This window comes from Eublepharis macularius, chromosome 14 (assembly GCF_028583425.1).
Source record: "Eublepharis macularius isolate TG4126 chromosome 14, MPM_Emac_v1.0, whole genome shotgun sequence".
Classification (NCBI taxonomy): domain Eukaryota; kingdom Metazoa; phylum Chordata; class Lepidosauria; order Squamata; family Eublepharidae; genus Eublepharis; species Eublepharis macularius.
In genome coordinates this window covers 70896877-70909423 of record NC_072803.1, presented here as the reverse complement: position 1 = coordinate 70909423, position 12547 = coordinate 70896877, and the positions used below count along the sequence as shown (strand labels likewise).

Below are 12547 nucleotides of genomic sequence, written 5' to 3'. Positions count from 1 at the left end.
GCTGAAAAAGCATTTGATAATCTAAACTGGGACTTTATGTTTGCCACTATGGAAAAGCTGCAAATGGGAGATAAGTTCATACAAGCAGTTAAAGGGATCTATAAAGACCAGTGTGCAGCGATTGTAGTTAATGACGATTTGACTAAAAAATTGAAAATAACTAAAGGTACGAGACAGGGTTGCCCATTGTCTCCATTGTTGTTTATTCTGATTTTGGAAATGTTGTTGATTCAAATACGAGAGGACAAAACAATTCGAGGCATAAAAATAAAGGAATTTTCCTACAAAGTCAGAGCATTTGCGGATGATGTAATGTTAATAGTGGAGGATCCAATATACAATATGCCAAAAATACTGGACAAAATAAAGGAATTTGGAGATTTGGCTGGATTTTATGTGAATAAAAAGAAGTCGAAGATATTGTGTAAGAATATGACAAAGCAAAAACAGCAAGAATTGATGGAGATTACAGATTGTGAAGTAGCTAATAAAGTGAGGTATTTAGGAATTGAGCTGACTGCAAAAAATATAGATTTATTTTAAAATAATTATGAGAAATTGTGGATACAAATAGGAAGAGATCTGATAAAATGGAATAAATTAAATTTGTCATGGTTGGGAAGAATAGCAGCAGTGAAGATGAATGTGCTACCACGTGTGATGTTTTTATTGCAAACAATTCCAATCATGCGGGACTACAAACAATTTGATAAATGGCAAAGAAAAATTTCGGACTTTGTGTGGGCAGGCAAGAAACCTCGTGTGAAAATGAAGGTGTTACAAGATTCGAAAGAAAGAGGCAGCCTGCAATTGCCAAATTTAAGATTATATTATGAAGCAATCTGTTTGGTTTGGTTAAAAGATTGGATAATGCTAAAAGACCGTAAACTGCTGGCTTTGGAAGGATATAAAAAACTGTTCGGATGGCATGCCTATTTGTGGTACGATAAAGTTAAAGTGGACTCTATGTTTTTGCATCACTACATTAGAAAAAGCCTTTTCACAATCTGGAAGAAATATAAGAACTATATGGAAGGTGGTATTCCCTCATGGGTAGTACCATATGAAGTAATAGATCCGAGAGCGGTTTACAATGAACAACAATGTCTAACCTATAAAGAGATAATGTCGAAGGAACATAAAATGTCAAAAATTAAAATGGAAGAAGAGTTATCTTCTCACTATGGATGGTTCCAATACCAGCAAATAAGAGATCTTTATAACTCGGACTGTTCAAAGGGTGGAATAAGATTGGAAAATTCGGAATTAGAAGAAGTGATTCTTCAAGAAGAAAAAAAAGAAATTTCGAAAATTTGTAAAATACTTTTAAAATGGTACACAGAAGATGAGACAGTTAAAGTCCAGATGGTGAAATGGGCAATAAATTTTCATAAAGAAATAACAATGGAATCTTGGGAGCATTTATGGAAAAATACATTGAAGATTTCAACTTGTACCAATATTAAAGAGAATGTCTATAAAATGATGTATAGGTGGTATCTAACACCAAAGAAAATTGCGCTAGGAAATACTAATATGTCAGATAAATGCTGGAAATGTAAGAAGCATGAAGGATCATTATATCATATGTGGTGGACTTGTGAGGTAGCTAAGCAATACTGGGGAGATATAACTAAAGTAATTAATGAGGTTTTGCAAACCCAAATAAATAAGGACCCAGAATTGTTGCTGCTGAACTTGGGAATGGAAGACGTTCCAAAGCAGTATAGAATATTGTTGTTTTATATGACTACAGCGGTGAGACTTTTATACGCGCAGAAATGGAAAGTGCAAGTACCAACTATAGAAGATTGGATATATAAATTGCTGTACATGGCAGAAATGGACAAAAGGACAAGAAAACTGAAAGATCTTGATCCAGGAAAATATATTGGAGATTGGGGGAAATTGAAACAATATTTAGAAAAAAAATGGGATGTGAAAGGAGGACTGTGGCAGTTTGAGAACTATTAATTTGTGATTTTAGAAATAGAAGAGAGAAGTAACTTTACCATTAATGGGAAAATTTGGTTATTAATTAACCTAAGTTAGTAATATTATCAGAGTGATTTTATTAAAAATATTTAGTCCAATTAATGATGTAGACAATGGATATATTAGTGGAGACGATATAGTATATATAAAAGAATTTGAATAGGCTTAGATTAAGAGATACAATATATGTATGTTTTAGAAGAATATAGTAGAAAATAAGTTAAGTAATAAGATAGGTTAAGGGTTGGAAAGCTGTTGGAAGTCTATAAGGAGGGGGGAGGGAAAGGGTGGGGGTTGAAATAAATTCAGTAGGAGGGGAATGTATGTATCAATGATGTACTCACCAATAAAAAAAAATTTTTTAAAAATTGACCACTTAAGATCTCCCTACCTAGCCAGTATTTCTCATTATAACCTCAGAATGTCTTTCACTGCTCTGCGCTTTCAGATGATGCAAGCAGCTCTTTTGGCAGGGCGTTATTCTCACATCCCTATGGAACATCGCACCTGCATTTGTGGATTACCTACAGTGGAGAACCTTCCCCACTACCTACTTTACTGTCTATTAGATAGTGTACCCAGAGCTAAATTCTTGGCCAGAATCCTATCAGTCACAAACACATATTCTGAAATCGAGAAGATTGTGGTTTTGTTATCTGACACTGATAATCATGTGTCCTATAGAGTCTCTCAGTTTGCACTTGCATCCAAAAAGATAAGCTCTAAGGTGGTACTGAATGAGGCTGTTTCGTGATTCCTGGGATACTTTGGCATACTGTACTGTTTTAATTAATTGATAATGGATTTAACTGTTTATTAGTCGATGTATGGTAAATTGTGACGGCTATAGACAATAAACTCTTTTGGGGGGACTTCCGGTTGGGATTTATGGCGGGCTGATGCGGTTCAGTTGTTGTTTGTTGGGTTGGTGGGGTGCTAGATCACCCACAGCCCCCTGCTTTCAGGCGGAGAGCAGGCAGGTATGCTCAAGACCCAGAGGGTGTGTGATCTCGGCTGAGGGGGAGTTCTGAATAAAGGATCCTCTCCCAGCCTTGAGGTCCTGCTCTAAGAAGGGCAGCTGTTATCTCTACAACAACTTTGGAGTCATCAAGTTGGCATAGGGCCGTCGTACCCAAGCCTCAGTAGCAAAATTGGACTAATTTTGACAACTGAAACAGCGATTACAACCCAGAAAAGAACCGGCAAGGTAAAGATCACTATCTCTTTCACGGACTTAAATTCGGCTAGAAGAATAAGATCAAAGTGGAAATCATTAATTGAGACTCTGTAGAAACTATTTAAGTTCGCTTCGGAAAGAAAACTAGATTAAAATAAGACTTTTTAAAAGAATTAGAGAAGAAAAAAGAAGATTGTTTACATACTTGTGGTCAGGAGAGATAGTGAGCTGTGGGAAGCGCGGAAACATCGCGACAAGAGACTAGCAGGCTGACGACAGACGGAACAGGAAGTACGTCAGGTACCAACAAGCTGCGGAGTGATAGAGCGACAGAACAAAGAAGGAAGTGGAAGAGCGCCATTTTGGATAAGGGAAAGGGCAAGACTTCACCCAAGGAGCAAGAACGCCATTTTGAAGAAGGGAAAGGGCAAGACTTCATCCAAGGAGCAAGGACGCCATTTTGGAGAAGGGAAAGGGCAAAACTTCAGTTAAGAACCATAGAGAAAAAATGCCCGACATTTTGACGGACTTAACGCTTTTTTCTTGTTATTTTGACACCAATTGATTAAAATTGGGAATACAAATTAATCAAACCATGGAATTAAGGAAGAGATCAGACTCGTGGGCGGGAAGCAAAGCAAGCCCAACGATGTCGAAGAAAGAATGGCAATCGGCTTTTGATAATTTAGATAAAAAAATGATGGAAGGCAACAGAGAATTAAAAGAGATTATGCAAAGTATGATGAACGACATTAAAGAAACAATAAAATTGGAGGTGGCGGAGCTGGCTAAAAACTTGGAAGAAGTGAAGAAAGAATTACAAACAACGCAGCAGAAAGTTACAGAGGTTGAAGAAAAGACAAAAGTTCGCTACGTCTTTTAAAGCGGAGACCACAGGACTGAATGAAAGAATGGCAGTAATGGAGTGCAAAAATATGGATAAACAACTGAGATTTTGTGGCGTCTCGGAGGAAGATGGGAAATCCGCCTAAGAGCAAATTTTGGAAATATTAGCAGGATTTTTGAATAAACCATTGGAAGAAATTGCAAGCAATATTGATGTGGCATATAGAATTAACTCAAAGTATGCAGCCCAGAGGAATTCACCGAGAGATATGCTTGTGCAGTTAATTACAAAGAGAATGAAAGAAGAAATTATCAGCAGGCAATTCCAAAACCCACTTGTAATGGATGGAAAAAAAGTGAGAATAATGAAAGAATTACCTAAGAGGATTTTGTTTGAAAGGAAGAAATAAAGAGATTCGACTCAGATTTTGAAGGAGCTCAATATAGGATATAGATGGGAGATACCGGAAGGTCTGAGCTTTGAGTTTCAAGAAAGCAGGAAAATTATCAAATCACGACATGAGATGGAGATGTTCTTCTTGGACTATGAAAAAGATTTACCTAAGTGACCCAGATCATAATCATGGAGTGCAAAATAATATCATGGAATGTAAATGGATTTAATTCACCTTCTAAACGCAAAGCTATTTTTCATTGGCTAATAAAACAACACTGTAATATAATTTGTTTACAAGAAACCCATGTAAAAACACAAGATTTAAAATACCTAAAAAATAACAAATTGGGTAGAGAATTTGTGGCCTCAACAAAGCAGAAAAAAGAGGAGTTGTTATATACATAAAGGAAGAGCTTCAGCCTAAGATGATTTTTAAAGACCTGCAAGGCAGATTTTTGGCTGTGGAATTTGATTGGAACTCTCAAAAGACATTAATTGTAGGGATCTATGCACCAAATGGTGCCAAGGACCTTTTTTTCAAAGAGATATTGAAACAATTAGACCAACTGGTATATGCACAAATTATTTTGGCTGGAGATTTTAATGATGTGAATTTACAAGATGATAAAAAAACAAAGGGGACAAAAAAGGGGGCTGTTACTGAAATCCTTTTTTGAATTACAGTGCCAAGAGAATTTGGAAGACGTCTGGAGGAGAAACAACCTTAAATCTAAGCAGTATACCTACTATTCAGCAAGACATGCATCTCTATCGAGGATAGACATGATCTGGGCTTCAAAAGATTTAACGATATGGACTAAAGATGTTGAAATAATGCCTAAAGTAAGCTCAGATCATAATCCAATTTTGTGGAGATTTGGAAAATGTACTAAGAAGTTCAGATGGAGACTTAATGAAGACTTACTACAACACCAAAACAACTTAAACTTATTACAAAGAGAGACTAAATTCTTTATTCAATATAACTTGGACCAGACAGTACCAACGCACAAAGTATGGGACACTTATAAAGCCGTGATGAGAGGGATCCTAATGGACTTAAATGCCAGAGATAAAAAAGCCAAAAAGGAAAAAAGGAAAGAAATTCAAGAAAAAATAAAAGTGAAAGAACAACAGCTAAAGAAAAGACGGGGGGGGGGGGAGGGAAACTGCAACAGGAGATTCAGATGTTACAAGAACAAATAAAGGCAATGGAAAATAAAGAATTGGAATGGGAACTGAAGAGAATGAAGCAGAAGACTTTTGAAGGTGCCAACAAACCTGGAAAATACCTGGCATGGCAATTGAAAAGAGAGAGAGAGAAAAAAATGATAACCAAAATTTTGGACGAGGGAAAAATATTGACTGACCAATCTGCAATTAGTAGAGCATTTTATAAATTTTACGCAAAACTGTATCAGAAGGAGGCGATAGAGGTGAACTGTATTAACCGATATTTGGAGAGAATGAATTTGCCAGCGGTAGCAGAGAGGTTGGGGGAAGCGCCAGGGCCAGATGGAATATCAGCTAAATTTTATAAGGTCATGGCAGAAGAGCTTGTACCATTTTTGATGATGAATGATGATTTGATGATTCATTGTTAGGATGTTTGCATTCGAGAAAATGACTAACCAGAGGCGCTTCCACAACCTTATTCCTAATCCTTGAAATGTGCTCTTGGACTCTTACTCTTAAAGCACGGGTGGTGCTCCCTATGTATAATGCAGGGCATTTACACTGGATTATATAAACCACATTTTCTGATCTGCAGTTGGTAAAGCGCCTCTGGTTAGTCATTTTCTCGAATGCAAACATCCTAACAATGAATTTAGGTTCTCTGTCATCGACCAGATAGTCCGTCCCCATGCCACTGACCTGGGTAAATTATTACTGCAAGTGGAATCTAGATGGATATTTAAATTAGACACTTTGGCCCCGCATGGGCTTAATCAGGAAATGGATCTATCGTGTTATTTATAATTTTCCCTGAATGTCTCTTATATTTAAGTTCCTGCGGGATTTCACCCACAACTTGTGTAATGGAATCAGACCCTTCCTTTATAAAATTGTTGATTCCCACTAATTGATCACATAGTCCGCAGACCAACTTTGGAGCGGTGGGAGAGCAGAGTATAGAACTGTTGTGAATTTGTGAGTACAACTTCATTAATTAAGAGAAGAGGTATGTTTGTTCATGTTTGAATCATATTTGTAATAAGTTTCTTACGTCTTCCATGTTACAGCATAGTCAGTCCTAATTGCTTCATGCCTGATGATGAAGTGAGTTTGCCTCACGAAACGGGTTAAATAGAAATATTGCTTGCTAAACCCCGTCAGCACCATAATGTGTTTATTTTGGGACTGTGAACCTTCATGAGAAGACACTCGGTTGGCTCTCCACCAAGCAGCGCTTTTCCACCTCGCTGGAACTTTGCACTTTACTCCTATATTTCAGACTGTGAATTGTTGATTGCATTTATTGTATTTTGTATATAATGTATGGACGCACCTTTTGTATTTTGAACACCTATTTATGTATTTATTATTTCACTGATATTGCATTTTTGCATTGCACTTTGGCACTTTTATAAATTAAAACCAAAAATTATAATTCTGGTGGGTTTTGTAGTTTTGACCTTGGGTCCACCGGATTTGCCCCCCTCTTTTGGTAGAAACTTGGAATGAGGCAAATATAACATTGATTCCAAAAGAAGATCAAGATTTGTTAAATGTGAAAAATTATCGTCCCATATCCTTGATAAACGATTATAAAATTTTTGCCAAGGTACTGGTGGAAAGATTAAAAGAGTGATTGACAGAATTCATAATGGAGGAACAAGCTGGATTTTTGCCTAATAGACAGATTAAAGACAACTTGAGAACTGCAATAAATGTAATTGAATACTATGAAAAACATCCTGAAAAAGAAGTTACTCTCTTCTTTGTAGATGCAGAGAAAGTGTTTGAAAATTTAAATTGGGACTTTATGTTCGCCACAATGGAGAAATTGCAACTGGGAAAGAAATTTATTCAAGCTGTCAAAACAATTTATAAAGACCAATGTGCAGCGATTGTAGTAAACGATGAACTTACTAAGAGATTAGAGATAAGAAAAGGAACAAGACAAGGTTGCCCACTGTCTCCATTACTGTTCGTTATGGTACTGGAAATTCTATTGACGCAGATATGAGAGGATGATGATATAAGAGGTATGAAGATAAAAGGATTTACATATAAAGTAAGAGCATTTGCAGATGACGTAATGGTTATAACAGAAGATCCGATCCAAAATATGCCAAAACTGTTGACTAAGATTAAAGAATTTGGTGATCTGGCAGGATTTTATGTGAATAAAAGAAAGTCTAAGATATTATATAAAAATATGACCAAGCAAAAACAACAAGAATTAATGGAAATTACAAGTTGTGAGGTAACACAAAAAGTGAAATATTTAGGAATTGAACTCACTACAAAGAACATAGATATATTTAAGAACAACTATGAAAAGCTGTGGCAACAAATAGACAGAGATATGATTAAATGGAATAAACTGAATTTGTCATGGCTAGGAAGAATAGCAGCAATTAAAATGAATGTGTTACCGAGAATAATGTTTTTACTGCAAACGATACCAATAATAAGAGATAACAAACAATTTGACAAATGGAAAAGGAAGTTATTAGATTTTGTGTGGGCTGGGAAGAAGCCCAGAGTAAAAATGAAAGTGTTATGTGATGCAAAAGAAAGAGGAGGACTACAATTGCCTAATTATAAGATTATATCACGACGCAGTATGTTTAGTGTGGCTTAGAGATTGGATGCTATTAAAGAATCAAAAACTACTTACACTTGAAGGATACAAAAAGCTTTTTGGTTGGCATGCCTATTTATGGTATGAAAAACTTAAAGCAGACTCTATGTTCTTGCATCATTATATAAGAAGAAGCCTTTTTACAGTTTGGTCAAAATATAAAAAATATTTAGATGATGGTATCCCGATGTGGGTGGTGCCACTAGAAGTTGTTGAACCAAATATAATTTACAACAGAGAACAATGTTTGACCTATGAAGAAATTTTGAAAAAGGAGCAAAATATGGCTAAGTTGAAAACATGTGATGAGCTGCCAGTTGAATATGGTTGGTTTCAATATAGACAGATCAAAGACTTATACGATTCAGATCGTTTGAAATTTGGATTTAAACTGAAAAACTCTGAATTGGAAGAAAGCATACTGCAAGATGGGGAAAAAAAGATATCTAAAGTTTATAAGGTCCTGTTAAGATGGTACACAGAAGATGAAACAGTTAAAGTGCAAATGGTGAAATGGGCCATAAATTGTAATAGAGACATAACAATGGAGGCGTGGGAACACTTGTGGAAGAACACCTTAAAGATATCAACATGTATATCAACATGTATATAAGAGCAGAACCACAAGTGACAAAAGGCACAGATTGGACACTTGTCTGCTTCCCTCAAGTTTTGATGGGAAATGTAGGCAGCTTGGCGGAATGTTGGACAAATGACAGTTGAAAAGTCCATTGGACAGCAGTCAGAGAGCGAAGCTCCGAGACCAGGATGCCTACATTTCCCATCAAAACTTGAGGGAAGCAGACAAGTGTCCAATCTGTGCCTTTTGTCACTTGTGGTTCTGCTCTAAGATGATGTACAGATGGTACTTAACACCGAAGAAAATAGCATACGGAAATAATCAAATGTCTGATAAATGTTGGAAATGTAAGAAGCATGAAGGTTCATTTTATCATATGTGGTGGACTTGTGATGTTGCAAGGCAGTTCTGGAAGAATATTATAGAAGCTATGTCTCAAATTTTACAAATCCAAATAAATAAAAATCCAGAACTGCTTTTGCTGGACTTGAACTTAGACGGAATTATTCCTCAAGACAGAACATTAGTATTTTACATGAGAACGGCAGCAAGAATATTGTATGCTCAAGTGTGGAAGACACAAGAAATGCCATCTGTAGAGAATTGGATACAAAAATAACTACATATGGCTGAAATGGACAAATTAACAAGGAAGCTAAGAGAACAAAATCCAGAAGAATTTTTTAAAGACGGGGGGAAATTGAAACAGTATATAGAAAAAAAGTGGGATGTAAAAGGGGAGATGTGGCCACTAGATAATTTTTAGTTTTTGATTAAGGGAGGAGTTAGTGATCATTACAAGGGGGAAATATGGACAATGATGTGAAATAGTAACTGAGTTAAGAGAACAATTTATTTGCTAAATAGCCAAATAATATTAAGCAGAGTAGTTAGATATTGGGTTGGAAAGCTGTTGGAAGTCTATAATAGAAAGGGGGGAGGGAAAGGGTGGGGGAATAGATTAAGAATGGGCAGATTTGGGAAATCTAAACATTTATATTATACTCACCCAATAATTTTTTTAAAGGATATTAGGACTGTATTATCAGAAAAGAGAAGGTTTGGGTTCTTATAGTTATTTCATATAATTCTCCAAAAAAAAAAAAGACAATAAACTCTTTTTGGAACTTTGTCATATAGCCTTGGTCCAGTCACTGCATCTTGGCCTCACCTACCTTTTAGGGTTGATTTAACACTAAAATGGGGGAAGGGGAGGAACCGTATGCATCACCTTTTATGCTTCTTGAAGAAAGCTCAAGTTAAAAAATCGTTAGATGATTGCATGCAGTAAAAGGCTTCTGGAATCTGCAGAGATTTTCCCAACAGCAGGATATAAATTTCTGACATCAATAAACTCTTCACAGTGCTGATCAGCATAGTGAAATTATTTTCTGGAGTAGTTTTGGAAAAGTCACTGGTTTATAATCTAGAATCTAGAGGGCTACAAATTTGTTTTTTATTTATATGAAAGCTGGGAACCACCACTTCTGGTAGTTCTCCACTTTTTCAGATATGTTCACATTCCTACTTACAGGGTAAACAAAGAAGGCGTGGCTAGATTTTGCTTAATTTCCCAAGTTATTTTTTATAATTTTTACTACCTAGTGTTGACTCTAGACTGGCAAGTGTAACACAGCCACGCCATGACATGTCAATATCTTTCCATTATACGTGTCCTGCCAAGATGGCCTGTTCCTTTTCATCAGCTCCCTATAAAGGTTGAACGATTTGCTTTATGCCATCATAAACTTAAACAGTTTTGGCAGCTGGACACAATTTCCCAGTCCAGATGGCAGACCATTGCACTCACTTCTCCACATCTAGCATATTACATTTTCCTGCCCATCATCCCAGGATGGTCAGAGTGGCATACTTGGTTCTCCCATGTTCCATTTTACCCTGACAGCAGGCCTGTGAGGTGGGTTAAGGTGAGCCAAAGTAACTGCCTGAGCTTCATGGCAGAGTGGGATCGGAACCTCTGCCTCCCCAGTCCCTAATTTGTTACTTTAGCCAGTATGCCACCATAGTTTACATTCAGAGACATGCCACAGTGAGTGATGGAGGCTGTAATCCTAACAACACTTTCCTGAGTGTAAGCACCACTGGATAAAATGAGACAGACTTCCAAGCAGACCTGTGTATGATTGCTCTCTTAAACTGGCTGACCTGTGGCCATACTGGAGTACCGGCAGCAAAATGCCAGCGGGATTGCAGAGACAGAGCTTAGCTGCCCAAGTTTTCTATATAAGATCATTCCAGTCCTAGGTATGTAAAGGCTTGCCCAAGTTTAGGCTAGAGAAGGTCTAGAAATCCAAGTAAATATTTAAAAAGCATCCATAAGAGGTTCTGAAATGCTTCATTCTTGTTTCATCATCTTATCAAGACTACTCTGAGCTGGGAGAGCTTCCCCCGAGGTCACCACTGCAAGCAGTTTGTGAAGCCGGCCCCTTTCGGACCATAACGGAAGAGAGGAAAAGGACTTCCAAGGAGCTCCGGGAGCTGTGGCAGAAAGCCATCCTCCAGCAGATCCTGCTGCTTCGGATGGAAAAGGAGAACCAGAAGCTGCAAGGCAAGTGCATTGTAAGAGCAGAAACGTCAGGGGCGGGGCAGGGGGGGGTTGAGATTCCATATTCTGCATGTTGGCAACGGCAAGAACAGAACAGTCGAGTAGCTTTGTAAAGATGATCATTCTTGTGTTTGCTCAGAATCCCCTTTTTCCCAGTAACTTTGCATGTTTGCTTTCCTCCTTTTGCTGTTCTTTACCCACAGTTTGTTCACTTCGTCTTAATTTGTCAATGGCAGCTTATGCTCTGGTTCCTGGAATGAAAGTGTTACCCACCTTGGTGCAACTTTTTAAGGGTTTCTGAGCAAATTCTTCAAGAAGTTGTCCTTGTACTTTACTCCGCTTGAGAGATATTGACCTAACTGAATAGCAGGCAACTGCAAGTCCTCCAACAAATACTTTTAAAGTGTAATAGGAACTATTTGAAAGCGGTCGCATTCTATGTTCAACTGGGATGAAGCATTGCCTGCAAGAGAAATTAAGATTGAGATGGTGAGCTGGACACAGCCTGCCCAACCCTGTTCCCAAATCGTTCCCCTTTTTTGTCCTAAGTGGCTCTTAACAGCCTTAATAATCCATCTATCGGCTGCTGCTTTCTGCACCACTTTTTCTTTTCCTATTAATAAATCAAAGGTCACGTAGTCAAGTGACGCCACAGTTCTACAAAGCCAATCGGAATGGGCAAGGTGGAAGTCTCAGGTGCCAAACAGTGCTTGGGTTGGGGGAGAGAGCGGGGAGCCTGCACTGCCTAAGCAACTGGCAGTGGGAGTTAGGAGACCCCTAAGCTGGTCTCCTCCCTCCACAGTGCTGTTTAACTGCTGTTTTTTCTGTTGTGTTTATTTTAAATTCTGGTTTTAAATTGTTTTAATGATGCATTTATATGTTGGCTTTAATAGCTTTTAAGATGTGGTTTTAATTTCTGCTTTAAATTTATTATCTGCCTTGGTGGCAGTGAAGGCAGAAATTGGGGTAAAATAATAACAGTAATGTTGATTATGATGCTGCTGCCCTGGCCTAGATAGCCCAAGCAAGCCCAGTCTCTTCAGATCTCAGAAGCTAAGCAGGGCTAGTCCTGGTTAGTAATTGGAAACGAGACTTCCCACAAAGACCAGGGTTGCAAAGGCAAGCAATGGCAATCCACCTCTGTTAGTTGCTTGCCTAGAAAACCCCACCAGAGG

The 12547-nt window shown here is 37.7% G+C and overlaps 1 protein-coding gene across 3 annotated transcripts in view; it reads left to right on the top strand.

Moving 5' to 3' along the window:
- Positions 1–12547, top strand: part of TBC1D1 (TBC1 domain family member 1) — a 212579-nt gene that overhangs the window by 154268 nt on the left and 45764 nt on the right. For all 3 annotated transcript variants that reach the window (XM_054997481.1, XM_054997480.1, XM_054997478.1), the window contains one exon: positions 11190–11375. In XM_054997481.1, coding sequence (XP_054853456.1) covers positions 11190–11375 — 186 coding nt within the window. The remainder of the gene's footprint in view (positions 1–11189; positions 11376–12547) is intronic.